At 44.7% G+C, this 13,569-nt stretch overlaps 1 protein-coding gene across 1 annotated transcript in view; it reads left to right on the plus strand.

Annotated features, from left to right (window-relative positions):
* The window catches only part of MDFI (MyoD family inhibitor), a 46,997-nt gene extending 33,664 nt beyond the window's left edge, over positions 1-13,333 (plus strand). The window contains exons 4-5 of the mRNA XM_053393119.1: positions 10,205-10,477; positions 11,795-13,333. Coding sequence (XP_053249094.1) covers positions 10,205-10,477; positions 11,795-12,051 — 530 coding nt within the window. The 3' untranslated portion in view covers positions 12,052-13,333. The remainder of the gene's footprint in view (positions 1-10,204; positions 10,478-11,794) is intronic.
* The last annotated feature ends 236 nt before the right edge of the window (positions 13,334-13,569 follow it).

The following is a 13,569-nucleotide window of genomic DNA, read 5'->3' on the forward strand; positions in this document are numbered from 1 at the left end:
TGATTTCCTTCACCATTTCCATCCAGAACTGTTGCACAGCTGGGCGTGAGTCCACAAATGTGCAAGAAACAAGCAAAGGTAACATTATAGTTCCTCCCATTTTCAGAGATCTTCAAGTTGTCTAGAGAGGCATACACCAGTTTTGTATTTGTAGAATCATGGAATCGTAGAGTTGGAAGGGACCCTGAGGGTCATCTAGTCCAACCCCCTGCAATGCAGGGATCTCGGCTAAAGCACCCATGAGAGTTGGCCATCCAACCTCTGCTTTAAAACCAACAAGGAAGGAGAGTCCACAGCCTCCCAATGGAGACCGTTCCACTGTTAAACAACTTTGACTTTGCTCCCTGCTAAGAAAATGTCTTTCGAATATCAGTCAATGACTGAGGCACTTATGTAGCCCATAAAACTCTCCTGCTTCCAAATCTTTCCTGGTTATAAGATGGTAATATTTTCAATAATAAATCCTTTGTTCCTCTAGTGGTAGTAACTTATTTCTGGATCTTCATGCAATGTTCTTAAATGTCTGTTTCTAATTCCAATAGATACATGATTCCTTAACTGGAAATACAAAAACTAATTATTGCCCACTTTCTGATTCCCCCACCCCCTTTCTTGCACTCACTCGTGGCTGGATAGAAAAAAATTGAAGTGTGACCAGGATACAACAGCTGTTGTTTAGAAATCTGAAGAACAGCCAGTACAGGGTAATCCAGAGAAATTTGGGGTGGACAGGCACAATCTCCTTCTGTTGAGAGATTAAACTTTGATTTATACCATTCTCAGGGAAGTGAATTCCACCCTGTAGAACTAGGTAATTACATGTGAGGTTGTTGCCATCAAGAGAGTAACTTCTTTGCATGGAGGCTGTTGAGCCAGGAAGTGCAGATGCTCCCCTACAATGCACAGCTCCCTTCAGCAGTCAGTGCAAGCACACACTGACTTGTGTGAAAGTTACTTGATATACAGGTGCACAAAGCTCTTTTGGCCTAACCTATCTCTATTACTGACATCTATTGATGCTGTTTTTAGGTAGGGAAGCCCTCCAGCTAAATCAGGTAGAGGTAGGCATTCAGACTAAATGCCCAAGAAACAGATCATCTAGAAGCATCATTTCAAAGTGGTGATGCCATGGGTCTTGGGACACAGATCTGTGTTGAGATAAAGTAGCACCAGAAGCTACTTTGAGGGCCAGACTGAACATTACAGGTTAACACATGTCATGGTAGCCTGATAACCCATTTCCCCCCTGGAAGCTTTGAGAGGGTTCTATTACGACCATAGTGGCAGAGGCTAGCACCCATCGCCTCGCTTTTCTGCTCCCAAAGGGATCTTCCATAAGTAGACAACAGGAAAACAAGGAAGGGGAGATTGCCCTACCCTAAAAAGACTGATCCCTTCTGGGCACTAACATGCCCTTTCATCCCTCAAAGGCTTTCCCTCATTTAGGAAAATACTTTGGGTGACTTCTGCAAATCATTTTTTGCGCAGGCATATATATAGAACAAAAGGTTACTGGGGAAAGGGTACTAGAAACACTGTCGTAATGAAACTGTGCAATTCTGAAGCCACATGCTTGCCTGAGAGCATCTGGTGCTGGGCTGCTTGCCTGTTGACATTCTGCATTCATGAGTCACTCTGCAGTCATGCTGCACCCTCTGCAAAGAGGGAGCTTTCAGCAGCTACGCTCCCAGATGTTGCGCCTCTGCTGTAGGTTTTTACACACACAAACATCGCCTCAAACCACTCCCTGAGGTGTCTTCCTCGAACGAAAATTCCTTGAAGGAGATATCTTTCTCCTTAGGAGAAGCTTTTGATTTTGCAAGCATGCTATAAATTGTGCTTTCCCCCTCCGCCACAAAGAACATTACGGAGAGCAAGGTTTTTGCCCCGCCATTATCTGACCTAATGTGCATCTCCATATTCAAGTGGAATTGTTTGTGAATCATTTGTCACAGTATCTTCATGGCTAGGTCTTCCGAAGTAGACCTCTCATCTTTAACTGGCAATGCCAGTGTTGGTCTTGTGCTTCCATTTAAGCCACTCCAACTTAACACCATTTGGGAACCTATTTTGCATTCTTCCGAGCTAGCAGAGTAGGGGTTGGAGAGAATAAAACCATCCAGACAAAATAGGTTTATCTAGAGCGATAATGGGAAACTTCTGACTTGCAGAACTAATTAGACCTGCCAGGCCTCCCTGTTTGCTCTATAATGCCATTTTGGCCAAGCTATCACGAATGTCATCACGTTTGGGGCAGGTAAAGGTGAGGCTGGGCTGAAGGGAGTTTGCAGGTACCATGGAACAGCTGATCTGCAAAGCCTGGGTGTACAGTACTTTGCAAGCACACCTGATCAGCTGGTCATTGATGCCTGAAAAGTACAGTGCTTCTGAAGCTCCAGTGATGAGCTGATCATCAGGGCTTCCATGCACAGCGCTATACAAAAATATGCATCACTGGATGTCACTGCGACATCAACTGTTTGTCAGGCTTGGTCCCTGGAGTGGGGGGGAAAGATAAAGATCCAGTTCCCCATCCCTGATCTAGAACAAGTCCTAGCTACCTTACAACAGTACAGTGGTACCTTGGGTTAAGTACTCAATTCTTAACCTAAAACTGTTCTTAACCTGAAGCACCACTTTAGCTAATGGGGCCTCCTGCTGCTGCTGCGCCGCAGGAGCATGATTTCTGTTCTCATCCTGAAGCAAAGTACTTAACCCGAGGTACTATTTCTGGGCTGCCGGAGTCTGTAACCTGAAGCGTATGTAACCAGAAGCGTATGTAACCCGAGGTACCACTGTATGACTTGAGCAACCAGATCAAAGGAATACTCATGGCGTTAATGCATCCACCAGATTACGACACTTCTATTAGTTCTGGAACTTGAGTCGGAACTTTTTGCTGTGCTTACATAGCAGGTAGGATCATCACTCTTTAGATGGTATTGGGTAGGGAGAGGCCAAGATGTTGAGTTTGTTTCATTACTGTACAAACATTCCCTTAGGAACCTAGGAAGCTGCTTTGCAGTGTGTCAGACATTTGGTCTGCCTAGCTCAGTACTGTATACAGTACATTGCCTGGCAGTGGCTTTCAGTCAGGAGTTTCTCCCAGCCCTACATGAAGAAGCCATTGTAGATTCTGTTCTATTGTTGAACTACATCTCAAAAGCAATGGTCCTTCTCCTGAAAAACAAAACCGAGTCTACTCCAAATTGAAAAAACAGACATGTTTCTGGTGATGCAAGGCTCCATTTTCACTATACTTGGGGCTGTGTGCCAGTCGTGGATGTGGCCAGTCAGGACATTTTCACACACAGGCCCCCTCCTCTGCTGATCTGTGCAAATTATTTCCTCTTCCCTGCTCCTCAAATGATAAGAGGGGCAATTTTGCAGCCCTAGCTCGAACCTCTCAGCCCACCTCAGTGCTGTGTCCACTTGATTATTTTTTTGCTGCCACCACAGCTGGAGGAGGAGAAAAGCACAGAGAGTGAAGAAAGAGCTGTGAGTGGAGGGGGCCATTTCCCCATCCTCTGGACCCCATGGGAAACTCAACAAACCTGCTGCACCTGGAACTGGGTGTGAAAAGTGCAGCTGAATGGGACCCAGCTGTGGGTAGCCTGAGGAAGTAACATCCACCTTGAGCCTGACCATAAAGACTAGGGTGATGTCTGCTGTTTCCAGGGTCCCTTCTCATTGTGAGACTTCTGTGGGTCAGCTGAGAGTTTGTTCAGACCCTGGATGAGAACCTAGAGGCTGTGGGGGGGAAATGAATTGATACCGATTTATATATATTAGTAATCTTGCATCAATGTAACTTTTTTATATGTAATTGCGTGCTATAATATTTTTGTTTAACTTGTCTGTTGTTGCTTCAGTTTTCTGTGCACTGCTTAGAGATATTTTAAATACAGAAATTAAATCATCATTACTGCCCAAATCAGTGGGGTTGGGTGTGTTGTTGCTTTTTTGGCAGAGCAGAAAAATCTGCTTGGAGGGGGGTCAGATCAGATGTTGGTCACCCCAGCTTTAAATAAATAAATAAGCTTGGCTTAATCCCTCCCTCCCCCCATATTTTTTTCCTTCAGAAAACAGGACCAAAGGATTATGAATAGAATATGTGTGCAGCTCCTGTTCACTTTGGTGAGCTTGCATAAGGGAAGCTCCCTGTGGATTGTATCAAATGGGTCTTCAGGCTACTTGCCCTTTATTCACCCCTGGAACAGAGAAAGCTTTTGAAACGGTCCAGGTTGCTAATGGTGAATTGGGTGTTGGCCTGGTTTGAGAAAGGAGACTCTGTTGAAAATCCAGGAAAAAACTATAATAAATGGCTGGGAATGAAATTCTTATCATCAGTGGAATTCCCACCTGTAATTATCTGATTAGGGGATTCACCACTCTATAATTTCATCCCCGAAATAATGATTATAATGGTTCACTCATGCCACTGCAGTTAAGGTCATGTCAGTGTGTGAACCCATATTCTCATGGGCTCTATTTGAACTCAGCTGGTGAAATTCATTCTTAGCCTTAAGCTGAAACTGAAAACGAGGCAGATGTGCATATAGCAAGGAGACTCTCCCTCTTAGAAAAGTTTTAACTAATGATAAAGCTTTTGCTCCCGTCATGTTGCAGATAAGGAGCTATAGGTGTGCTTGGATACTGCAACCATTAGCATTAAGCAAGAGACTTGTGCAGTCACTGATTGTCCTGCTGCCATTAGCATGCTAATGTGCGGCTTCTGAGGTCAAAAGGTAGGGGAGAAACCTTACAACTGGCATTCTGTCAGAATGAAAACCTCAGCACAAACTGCTTTCAAAATGCTGATCCTTGCACACCCAGGTCGTGGATAGGTCAAAACCTTTATTTAACAGATGGCTGAATTCGAAAAGGCTTTGTGTTGGCATGGGCTATGCGTATGCAAAGGGAACTTCTGCTGGTAGGATAGTGCCTCACCATATCACAATATGAATGAGACAAGTGTGGTGTAGGGAGTGGGACATTGGGTTTGGGCAGAGGGCAGTAAGGTTCAAGTCCTCTCCTTAAGCCCCATTCAGCCATTTTCCTGCACACCGCAAGAGCAGGTGGGGAGAGCAGGCCTTGCTCAGTGACCCTGTCCCTCCCATTATGGTTGTGATGACCTGTCCCTTCAGCTCTCCATTCCTTTGGGCTGAATTTCTGCTCTGGGGAGTCTTCTCTATTCGTGATTTTTCAAGATTCTGATTCATGTGGGAGCTTCCACAAGTACAAGAAGCTTTCCCTTTGCAGGCCATCACCCTGGAACATGCACGACGTGATAGGGATGGGGGCACAGATAGTGTGTGTGTGGGTGCTCTTCCCTCCCAACCTGCCCTCTTCAGCACACCTGATTAAGAGCTCTTGTCTCTTTGCCATCCCTAATCCTATAATGATCCTCCCTCCCTCCAGGTACGGTTGTCAGTGACTATGCTTGGCACTGAAAATGATATTGGCAACTATAAACAGTGACAGTGTCTGCCACCTGTCCATCCAATGTCCTTTGGGAATATTGATTGAAAAGTGGTATAGACGTTTCATAAGTAAATAAAAAATAGAGAGTGATTCATAACCATGAATGCACTCATTGGCCAGCAGTCTCCCTCTCCTGAGCATGAACTCTCCAGCAGAAGAATAACCCTTCCTACGAGCCTGGTCCTACCATTCCAGTTCTATGCAAAACCACAAGATAACTAGTATATCCATGTTCATTTTATGAGGCCTTTATTAACTACCAATAGCTCTGGTTCACTGAAGAATCCTCTCTTGCTTAGCCTCATGTACAGGTGTGGTATGTATGAGAAGAAGAAACGCTTTGCTTTATGCAGGTCTCTGTAATATTTGTAATATTTCCCTATAAGCCTTTAATGAGTCAGCTTTCCTATATAACGTCTGTCATTCATCTCTTAATGTGAGTGACTTCACAAGCTTCCTGAGCAGTGGAACAAATAATAATTGAAGATAACTAGGTGGCCATTCTGGTGCTTTGCCATTCTAAAATGTTGGCTCCTGATCCAGAGATGCCCTCTTACCACCATCAAACTAATATTGGCATCCTACTGTATCTGGCAGATGTCTCTATTGGCAGAGCCAAGCTCAGATCCAGGAAATGGCAGCTGTGTTTCTTGGTGCCTACAATTCCACCTCTTTTCTCCTTGAGTCCATGTGTGTCAAAATAGAATCCTGTGTCAACTTAACACCCTCTGGTAGGTTACCCATGCTAGAGAAACCAAGATTGCCTTTTTGCCACCTACTGTGCATTGCTCTGCTCCCCCACTATCAGGAGACAAGAAACATCTTGTGCTGGAAGGTTGTGCATGATGCTTTCAGTATGACTCAGTCCTGGCCCTTTTCATCCCAGAAATTCAGGAGTCCTGTCCAGCTGACACCCCAAAGAGAATGCAGCGTCTGTTCCCTGGATTGGCTCAAGACAATTTCTGCTCTCAAGCCTTTCTGCTGAATCACCGCGTGTTTACAGATCAGAGAGGGGAGAGAAATGTAAAGTCTAGCAGAGGGAAAAAACAAGCCCTAGCTTGGCGGGATGAGGTGAATGTGTGGCGAGTTATTTGTTTGGGGGCCAATCACGTCATTTTCCTTAACCCTGTCCTGATCTGGATAGTTGGTTTATAAACTGAAAATCAGAAGCGTACGCAAGAGGTTGCAGGTTCCAATGGTGCTTGCATATCCCCAAATATATTTCTTGGCTAAGGCCATTCAAATGATTATTTCCATGACTTGGCCACTGCCAAACTGCAGTTTGTAATCTCTTGCATTTAGGAGTAGTTGACACACTTTACATTCATGACTGTCACTTTGGTAGTGCTAGAATTAAGGGGGAGACCTGACTTCCTTCACTCCTTTTTTTTTAATGTCTACAATTGGAGAGAGTTGGGAGAGGTGGATTTTGGGAATTTCATAATTTTATTTCCCCCTATTTAATGGTGGCTTTGGGCAAGTTACTCACATCTTTGCATCACTTCCCAATTTCTCTTTAAACTGATTTTCTGTACATTTACATTTCAAGTAAGAATGCCGCAACATCGTTAAGTGATGCCTCCAAAAATTAATAGAGCGCCACCACTTAGATCTGAGCAAGTACTGCTTCCCACTGGGCTGGTGTGCATGCTTTGAACTTTCCAGTGTTGCATATGTAGCAGAGCAATGGGAGGTCTTTATTGTACACAGGGCTCCCCCTGTCTTACTGCTGCCGCCATGCATACTGTGTAACCTCTCCTAAAGTCAACAGAGCTACTTTGACACAACCGGACAATGGTCTGTAATCACAATTGCTCTTCATTCTTGAACAGTTTGTGGTTGAGGCTCGGAGGGGGGTGGGGGATCCCAGGCCAGCAGATGCATGCCATTCATAGCAGAGGTTTGGCTGGCTCTGCCCAGAGAGGAGACTGCAGCTTCATAAAAGGGAAAGGTCCATGTCCCAAGGCTCCAAACGTAGGCTGAAGATCCCAAATAAGTTCTGCTCTCCTCCCCACCACCAAGAAAGAGCAAAAATTGATTTTAGGAGTCTAGAATGTCTCTGTTGTCCAAGCAAATGGCCAGCATGGTTTCCCTTTTGTTTTCTGCTATGATCCTGTGCTTGTGTTTGTGGGAGATGGTGTTACTGGTTTGTTTTTGTTTTATTACATATTTTGTGTTCTCGTTTTGCAGTTTTATGTATTTTTGTGAACCGCCCTGTGATCTTCACATGAAGGGTGGTTGTTGTTGTTGTTGTTGTTTAGTCGTTTAGTCGTGTCCGACTCTTTGTGACCCCATGGACCAGAGCACGCCAGGCACTCCTGTCTTCCACTGCCTCCCGCAGTTTGGTCAAACTCATGCTGGTAGCTTCGAGAACACTGTCCAACCATCTCGTCCTCTGTCGTCCCCTTCTCCTTGTGCCCTCCATCTTTCCCAGCATCAGGGTCTTTTCCAGGGAGTCTTCTCTTCTCATGAGGTGGCCAAAGTATTGGAGCCTCAGCTTCACGATCTGTCCTTCCAGTGAGCACTCAGGGCTGATTTCCTTAAGAATGGATAGGTTTGTTCTTCTTGCAGTCCATGGGACTCTCAAGAGTCTCCTCCAGCACCATAATTCAAAGCATCAATTCTTCGGCGATCAGCCTTCTTTATGGTCCAGCTGAAGGGTGGTATAATAATTAAATAAAATAAGTACAATTCCACATAAATAGCCAGGGGGACCATTCCCCCCTTTAAATCCCCATTGTCATTTGGAGACTTGAATGAGCCATTGGGACCAAACATTTATTTTCTAGGGAAGAGACACACAGCTAACTCTTGACTAGCCATTGCATACGTTCAATTTTCACATGTGTTACCATTCAGTACAATAATAGCCTGTATTTCGGAAGTCGCAGCTTATTTTGCCTCTTGGTTACTGTGGATATGTGAATGTTCAAGAATGTACAGTATGTGATGTTAACCACATTTCCACTTGATAGCTAGTATAATTTTTGTTTGTTTTTCAGAACTCATTGAAGTAAAAAAGGTGTGGGAGGGGGAGGAATAATCAGTTAAAACTACTATTCCCTGAGGAAAATATTGGGTTTACTTTATTTCACATTTTGTACGGATTTGTGTAATACACAGGTAAGAGCTCCTATAATCTCCCTCCCCCCACATTTCTACACACACTTATTAAAAAGCAATGCCAAGGCGCACAAAGACATCTTTTAACCACAGGGAATGGTCAGTACAGAAAACAAAAGGTTCAAAGTCAACAGCATTCCCAAAAGGCCTCAGACATTTTAGAATGGAGGCCACTTGGGGTTTTGGTATTATTAAAATATTTATAATCCACTTTCCTGTCAAAAAGAATAACCAAGGTGACTGGCAAAAAACAAAAACAAAACCCCAACAAGAAAGAATTCATTCTGTAACATTTTTTTAACCCATGAATGAGAGAAACTCCACAGCAGAAGCAGATATCTTTCAGAAGGTACCTTCTTCCAGAGATCAGCATACTTTGGATCTCAAAAACCAGGCCAGGGAGTATATGTTTTTACACTGTAGGAAAGAGTATGCAACCTGCATGTACATCAGGGGTGGGGAACCTGTGGCCCTCCAGATGATGGAATACAACCCACATCAACTCCTGACTATTTGCTGGGCTGGCTGGTGCTGAGCTACAGGTTCCCCATCCATCCATGCTTACATCATCACATTTAGTGATTCTACATGCGGTGAAAGATGCTTGCATGATCATCAGACCTGACAATCTATGCATGGATTGCTAAACTATCTCCCATACAGAAATGTCTTCAATATATTGTTTATTATTTATTGAACTCTCCTAAAATGACCAGTTGCCATCCTCCATTACTTTATTAGTTATTCATCTTTCTTGCCACATCATTGTCACACATTCCTTCAGACAAATTTACTGCATACATTTAAAACTGTTTAACTTACCCTGCTCTCAGTTTAGCCTTTAGTATATTTGTCTGTTTGATTTTTTCCTACATCCAGTACTTATAGCCTCTAAGAGCCAACTAAGAGAGAATTCAAAGCAATAAAATGGGCAAAACATATAAAAAGGAAACTTCTAATCAACAGTGTAGAGGACCTGTGAGCAAACATCACAAAAGGATCTGTATCCAGGTGCAGAACTGATTCCGGCAATCTCATTCTCTTTCAAACTTGTACCAAAACTGTACAGCACTGGCCCTGTAGATTATTTCAGGAGGATAGCTCACTGCTGTGTATGACCATTACTGAATTCGGACCAAAGTCTATTCTAGGACCAGCCCGCCTCCCCCCTTGCCTAGCTAGTCTTCTGGACAAATACAATACTTTCTGCAAACTGTAGGTACAAAGCTTTTAATTGTGTAGTTTTCATAATGGTTATTCAGCTGAAAAAGAAATAGCTTACACATGAAATCACAAAACTCAATTTGGATTTTGTTCAGGGAGCTGTGGAGGTGATGTTGTTTGCTTGGAGGAGGGATATTGTAAACGTTCTGAAAATACTTTAGGTTATCGTTTTGCAACTTATTTTTAAGATTATGAAAAGAAAGGTGGGTTGAGCAAAATGTGAAGGGACAAACTGTTGCAAAGTATTCCCCCCCCAACATAACAGAGTCCACAATTTCTCAATGCTTCTGAGGGCAGTGTGGAATCCTAGATATATTTCTGTCAGAGCTGCATAGGCATTATGCTCCATAATCTTTCTCTTCCTCCCTAACAGGTCAGCCCCAAAGCCGAGTAACTGTCCGGACCCCTCCAACCTCGACTTTGATTCCCCTGCTGCAGAATGGTGCTGGGCATGTGTCAGACCTCAGTGCTTCTAACGGCGAAGCTGGGAATGGTGCCTTGTGCTCTGAACGCAGCTCACTGTCGGGCTCCCAGAAGCCTCATCGGAAGCTACAGTCTCATCACTCCATCAACAGCCAGATCAGTAAAAAGAGCAAAGGCAGCTCCAAATCTGCATCATCTCAGATACCTACTGAGGCACAGGAAGGTACCTCTCCCCATACCTTAATATTCTTCAGCTACTACTAGAGTTTATTTGGTGCTTCGTTCATCAGGAGGAGAGCAGAAAGCACCACCACACCAGTGACTGGATGGTAGAGAATGTGAAGGTGGAAACACTGATGCTCCTGATTACTACTTTTTAGTATATACGCTACCTGTTTTGTTTCCAGACACATGGAGTGGGTCAATGCCTGCATTAAGATGCATGTCTTATCCATAGGAGATATTCTAACCCGAGTTCCAGTTCATGCAATTACAAAGCCAATGATTCATTAGACAGACATGACTGGACCCCAGCCAGCCAGCAAGCCAGCCAGGGTCCACAGAGTCTCAGTGGTAGGACTGGAGAATGGTCAGCTTCCATGCAACAGAGGGCAGATTCAGTGAAAGGATGCAGGCAGCAAGTGGAAGCCAGGACAAGATCAGGGGCAGTTCAATAGGCCTGAAGAAATGGGCCAGAGAGAGAAGAAAGCAAAATTATGCAGATGGATTTAAGAGTTGCTATTCTCACAACTCTTGTTCAGTGTCTGAAACAATTTGATTACATGCACATGTTCATTTGCATTAGCTTTTGAACCTGTATGCCTTCCCTCTTTTAGGATTTAGTTACTTTAGCTACCATAGCAGCTGTTGGTTCTTCCTTTTAGGACTTGTGTATGATTCATCCAGATTCTTCATCTAGTCATATGGCAATTGCAGAGAAATGCAGCCTTCACAAGGGAGGTGGACATATCATCCTTTGGGGGGCTAGTGGCGGTACAGTCTCCTATACTTTCCACCGCGCACTAAAGCACAATGCAGGAGTGGGAAATGTTTCATGGGGAGTTGTCCCCTGGTTCCCTTTACTATGGAATCTTCTCTGGAAGAGGGAGGATTTATAGTTATGTATGTTCAAAAGGAAGGTTCGGGCCTTAATTCATGTCACTGTACACAGTGTTGATGTTAACTCTCCCTAGCTGGCCAGGCTCTCAATCTCATGACCACTGAAGAGATTCCTAGGTGATTTCTCCCTAGCCATAGCATCCCAGATAATCACTGACTCTCATCCAAGTGTCTGCAGCATCTTCTTTCACTAGACTGGCCCCAGATGCCTTGATATACTGAAATGCAACATTTGTGCTTTTCTTAGCATCGGCAGATTTTTGGAGCAATGCCTTTGCAGAATGCTATGCACAATGGTATCTTCTGTTTCTTCCTGTCTTCTGACTCTGGTGCAATCACTTCTCTCCATGCCTGGTTTTAGCTTCCACACTTGGCTCTCTTTTGCTTGCTTTTTGATATTCTCTTTTCTTTCTGCTTCCAGATTGCTGTGTCCACTGCATCCTCTCCTGCCTCTTCTGTGAGTTCCTGACCCTCTGCAACATCATGCTGGACTGTGCCACTTGTGGCTCCTGCAGCTCCGAGGATTCTTGCATCTGCTGCTGCTGCTGCGGCTCTGGGGAATGCGCCGATTGCGACCTGCCATGTGACATGGACTGCGGCATTATCGATGCATGCTGTGAGTCGGCTGACTGCCTTGAGATCTGCATGGAGTGCTGTGGCCTGTGCTTCTCCTCCTGAGACATGCAGCCAGATCTCATGCCCTGAATATAAACTGAATGTGCGGGAAACCTTGGCAATGAGGTCTCTCCACTGTTCTCCCCCACTATCCAATAATCTGAATCCAAAGAAGCTAAGTTTGAAACAGCAGATGAGCCCTGCAGAGGGGACCAAAATTCTGGGCTGCAGAACTGCTTGGGAACAAGATGTGCAGGATTCTTGAAGGACAAGTGGTGGGCGTGCTTGCTTTATCTCTCCCCTCCCACCAGATTCCTCCCAATGGCAGCTGGGGGAGAGGAGTGTTCCTGCTGCCTGAGCCAAGAGCAGACAAAGATTAGCTGCACATCCAGCTATGTTGCTTGGCAGGGATCTGGAGCAGTCACACGGAGCCCAGAGATGGGCATGATGTGCTGCCTGGGTCTAGCGTGCCCGTAAGCTGTGCCACCTACTGGCCGTCGGGTCCGGCTGCTGTTCGACTCCTGGGTATTTCTCCCCTTAGTTCTGGTGCTTTTCGTTTGGCAAAAGTGCCTTAAGTGTACTGATGTCAACTAGCTGGCAGCCTTGCTCTCTCCTGGCCAGCCACTGAGCATCTCTGGCGCCCAAGAGGATGGCAGCTAGCCTAGTGTGCCAAGATGGAATGTTTTCATGCAGCTGCTTTGGGCTGATCCCTGGCCCTGTAGCAGAATTCTTCCAGTGGCAGAAAGAAAGGAAGCCAAAGCCTCAGAGCAGCCCCTAATCCCATGAGAAAGTGACTTGTGAGCAGCCCCTCCACAATTGTCAGCAGCCAGGAGCTGACCTGTTCTGTGAACTTTTAAGAGGACTCGTATCTCACCCCTAACTCCCCTACCCAAATCCTTTAGTCAACCTTTTGCAGTGGACATATCGGTGCTGAGATTAGACAGTCCCATCCAGTCATCTCCATACACATTCAAGGATCTCGATGACATATCTGGTGTTTGAATGCAATACTTTTAAAGGAGCTTTTTCCTGAGGATGAGGATGTACTTCGTAGGTGTGGAAGGGGATAGCAGGAGCCTCATTTCTGTGCCTTTTCCCCACAGCAGGCAAACACTAGGCCTAATGCAAATGCAGCAATCCATTTGATACTGGACACTGACATGACAGCCTTCCAAGAGAGCCATCCAAAATGATAGCCTGTTTTGGGACCATAAAGGGGAACAACAGATACCGCTCCAAATGTAGACATTCTTGCCGTGGGAGTCCTCAAATCCCTTTCAGTGATGGGTTTATATTTTGTCTTTCCATTGTTATTTGTTACTGTAAATAAAATGTTAAAAAATCACTTTGAGCCAGAGAATACTTCAGTGTTGTGTACTGGCTTTAGGGGTGAAACTACCACACACTGATAAGCAGACGCCTTTCCTGGGGTCATTTTACCCCAGTACAAATTGCACACACCACATATTAAGTGCATGAAGCATTAGCTGCCATATGTGTGCATGTGTGTTTAAAAAAACCATGCCAGTGGTGATTGATTAATTAATAAGCCCATGCACATCTTGTAAGCACAAAATGTTT

The sequence above is a fragment of the Podarcis raffonei genome, chromosome 6 (assembly GCF_027172205.1).
Source record: "Podarcis raffonei isolate rPodRaf1 chromosome 6, rPodRaf1.pri, whole genome shotgun sequence".
NCBI classification, from domain to species: Eukaryota; Metazoa; Chordata; class Lepidosauria; order Squamata; family Lacertidae; genus Podarcis; species Podarcis raffonei.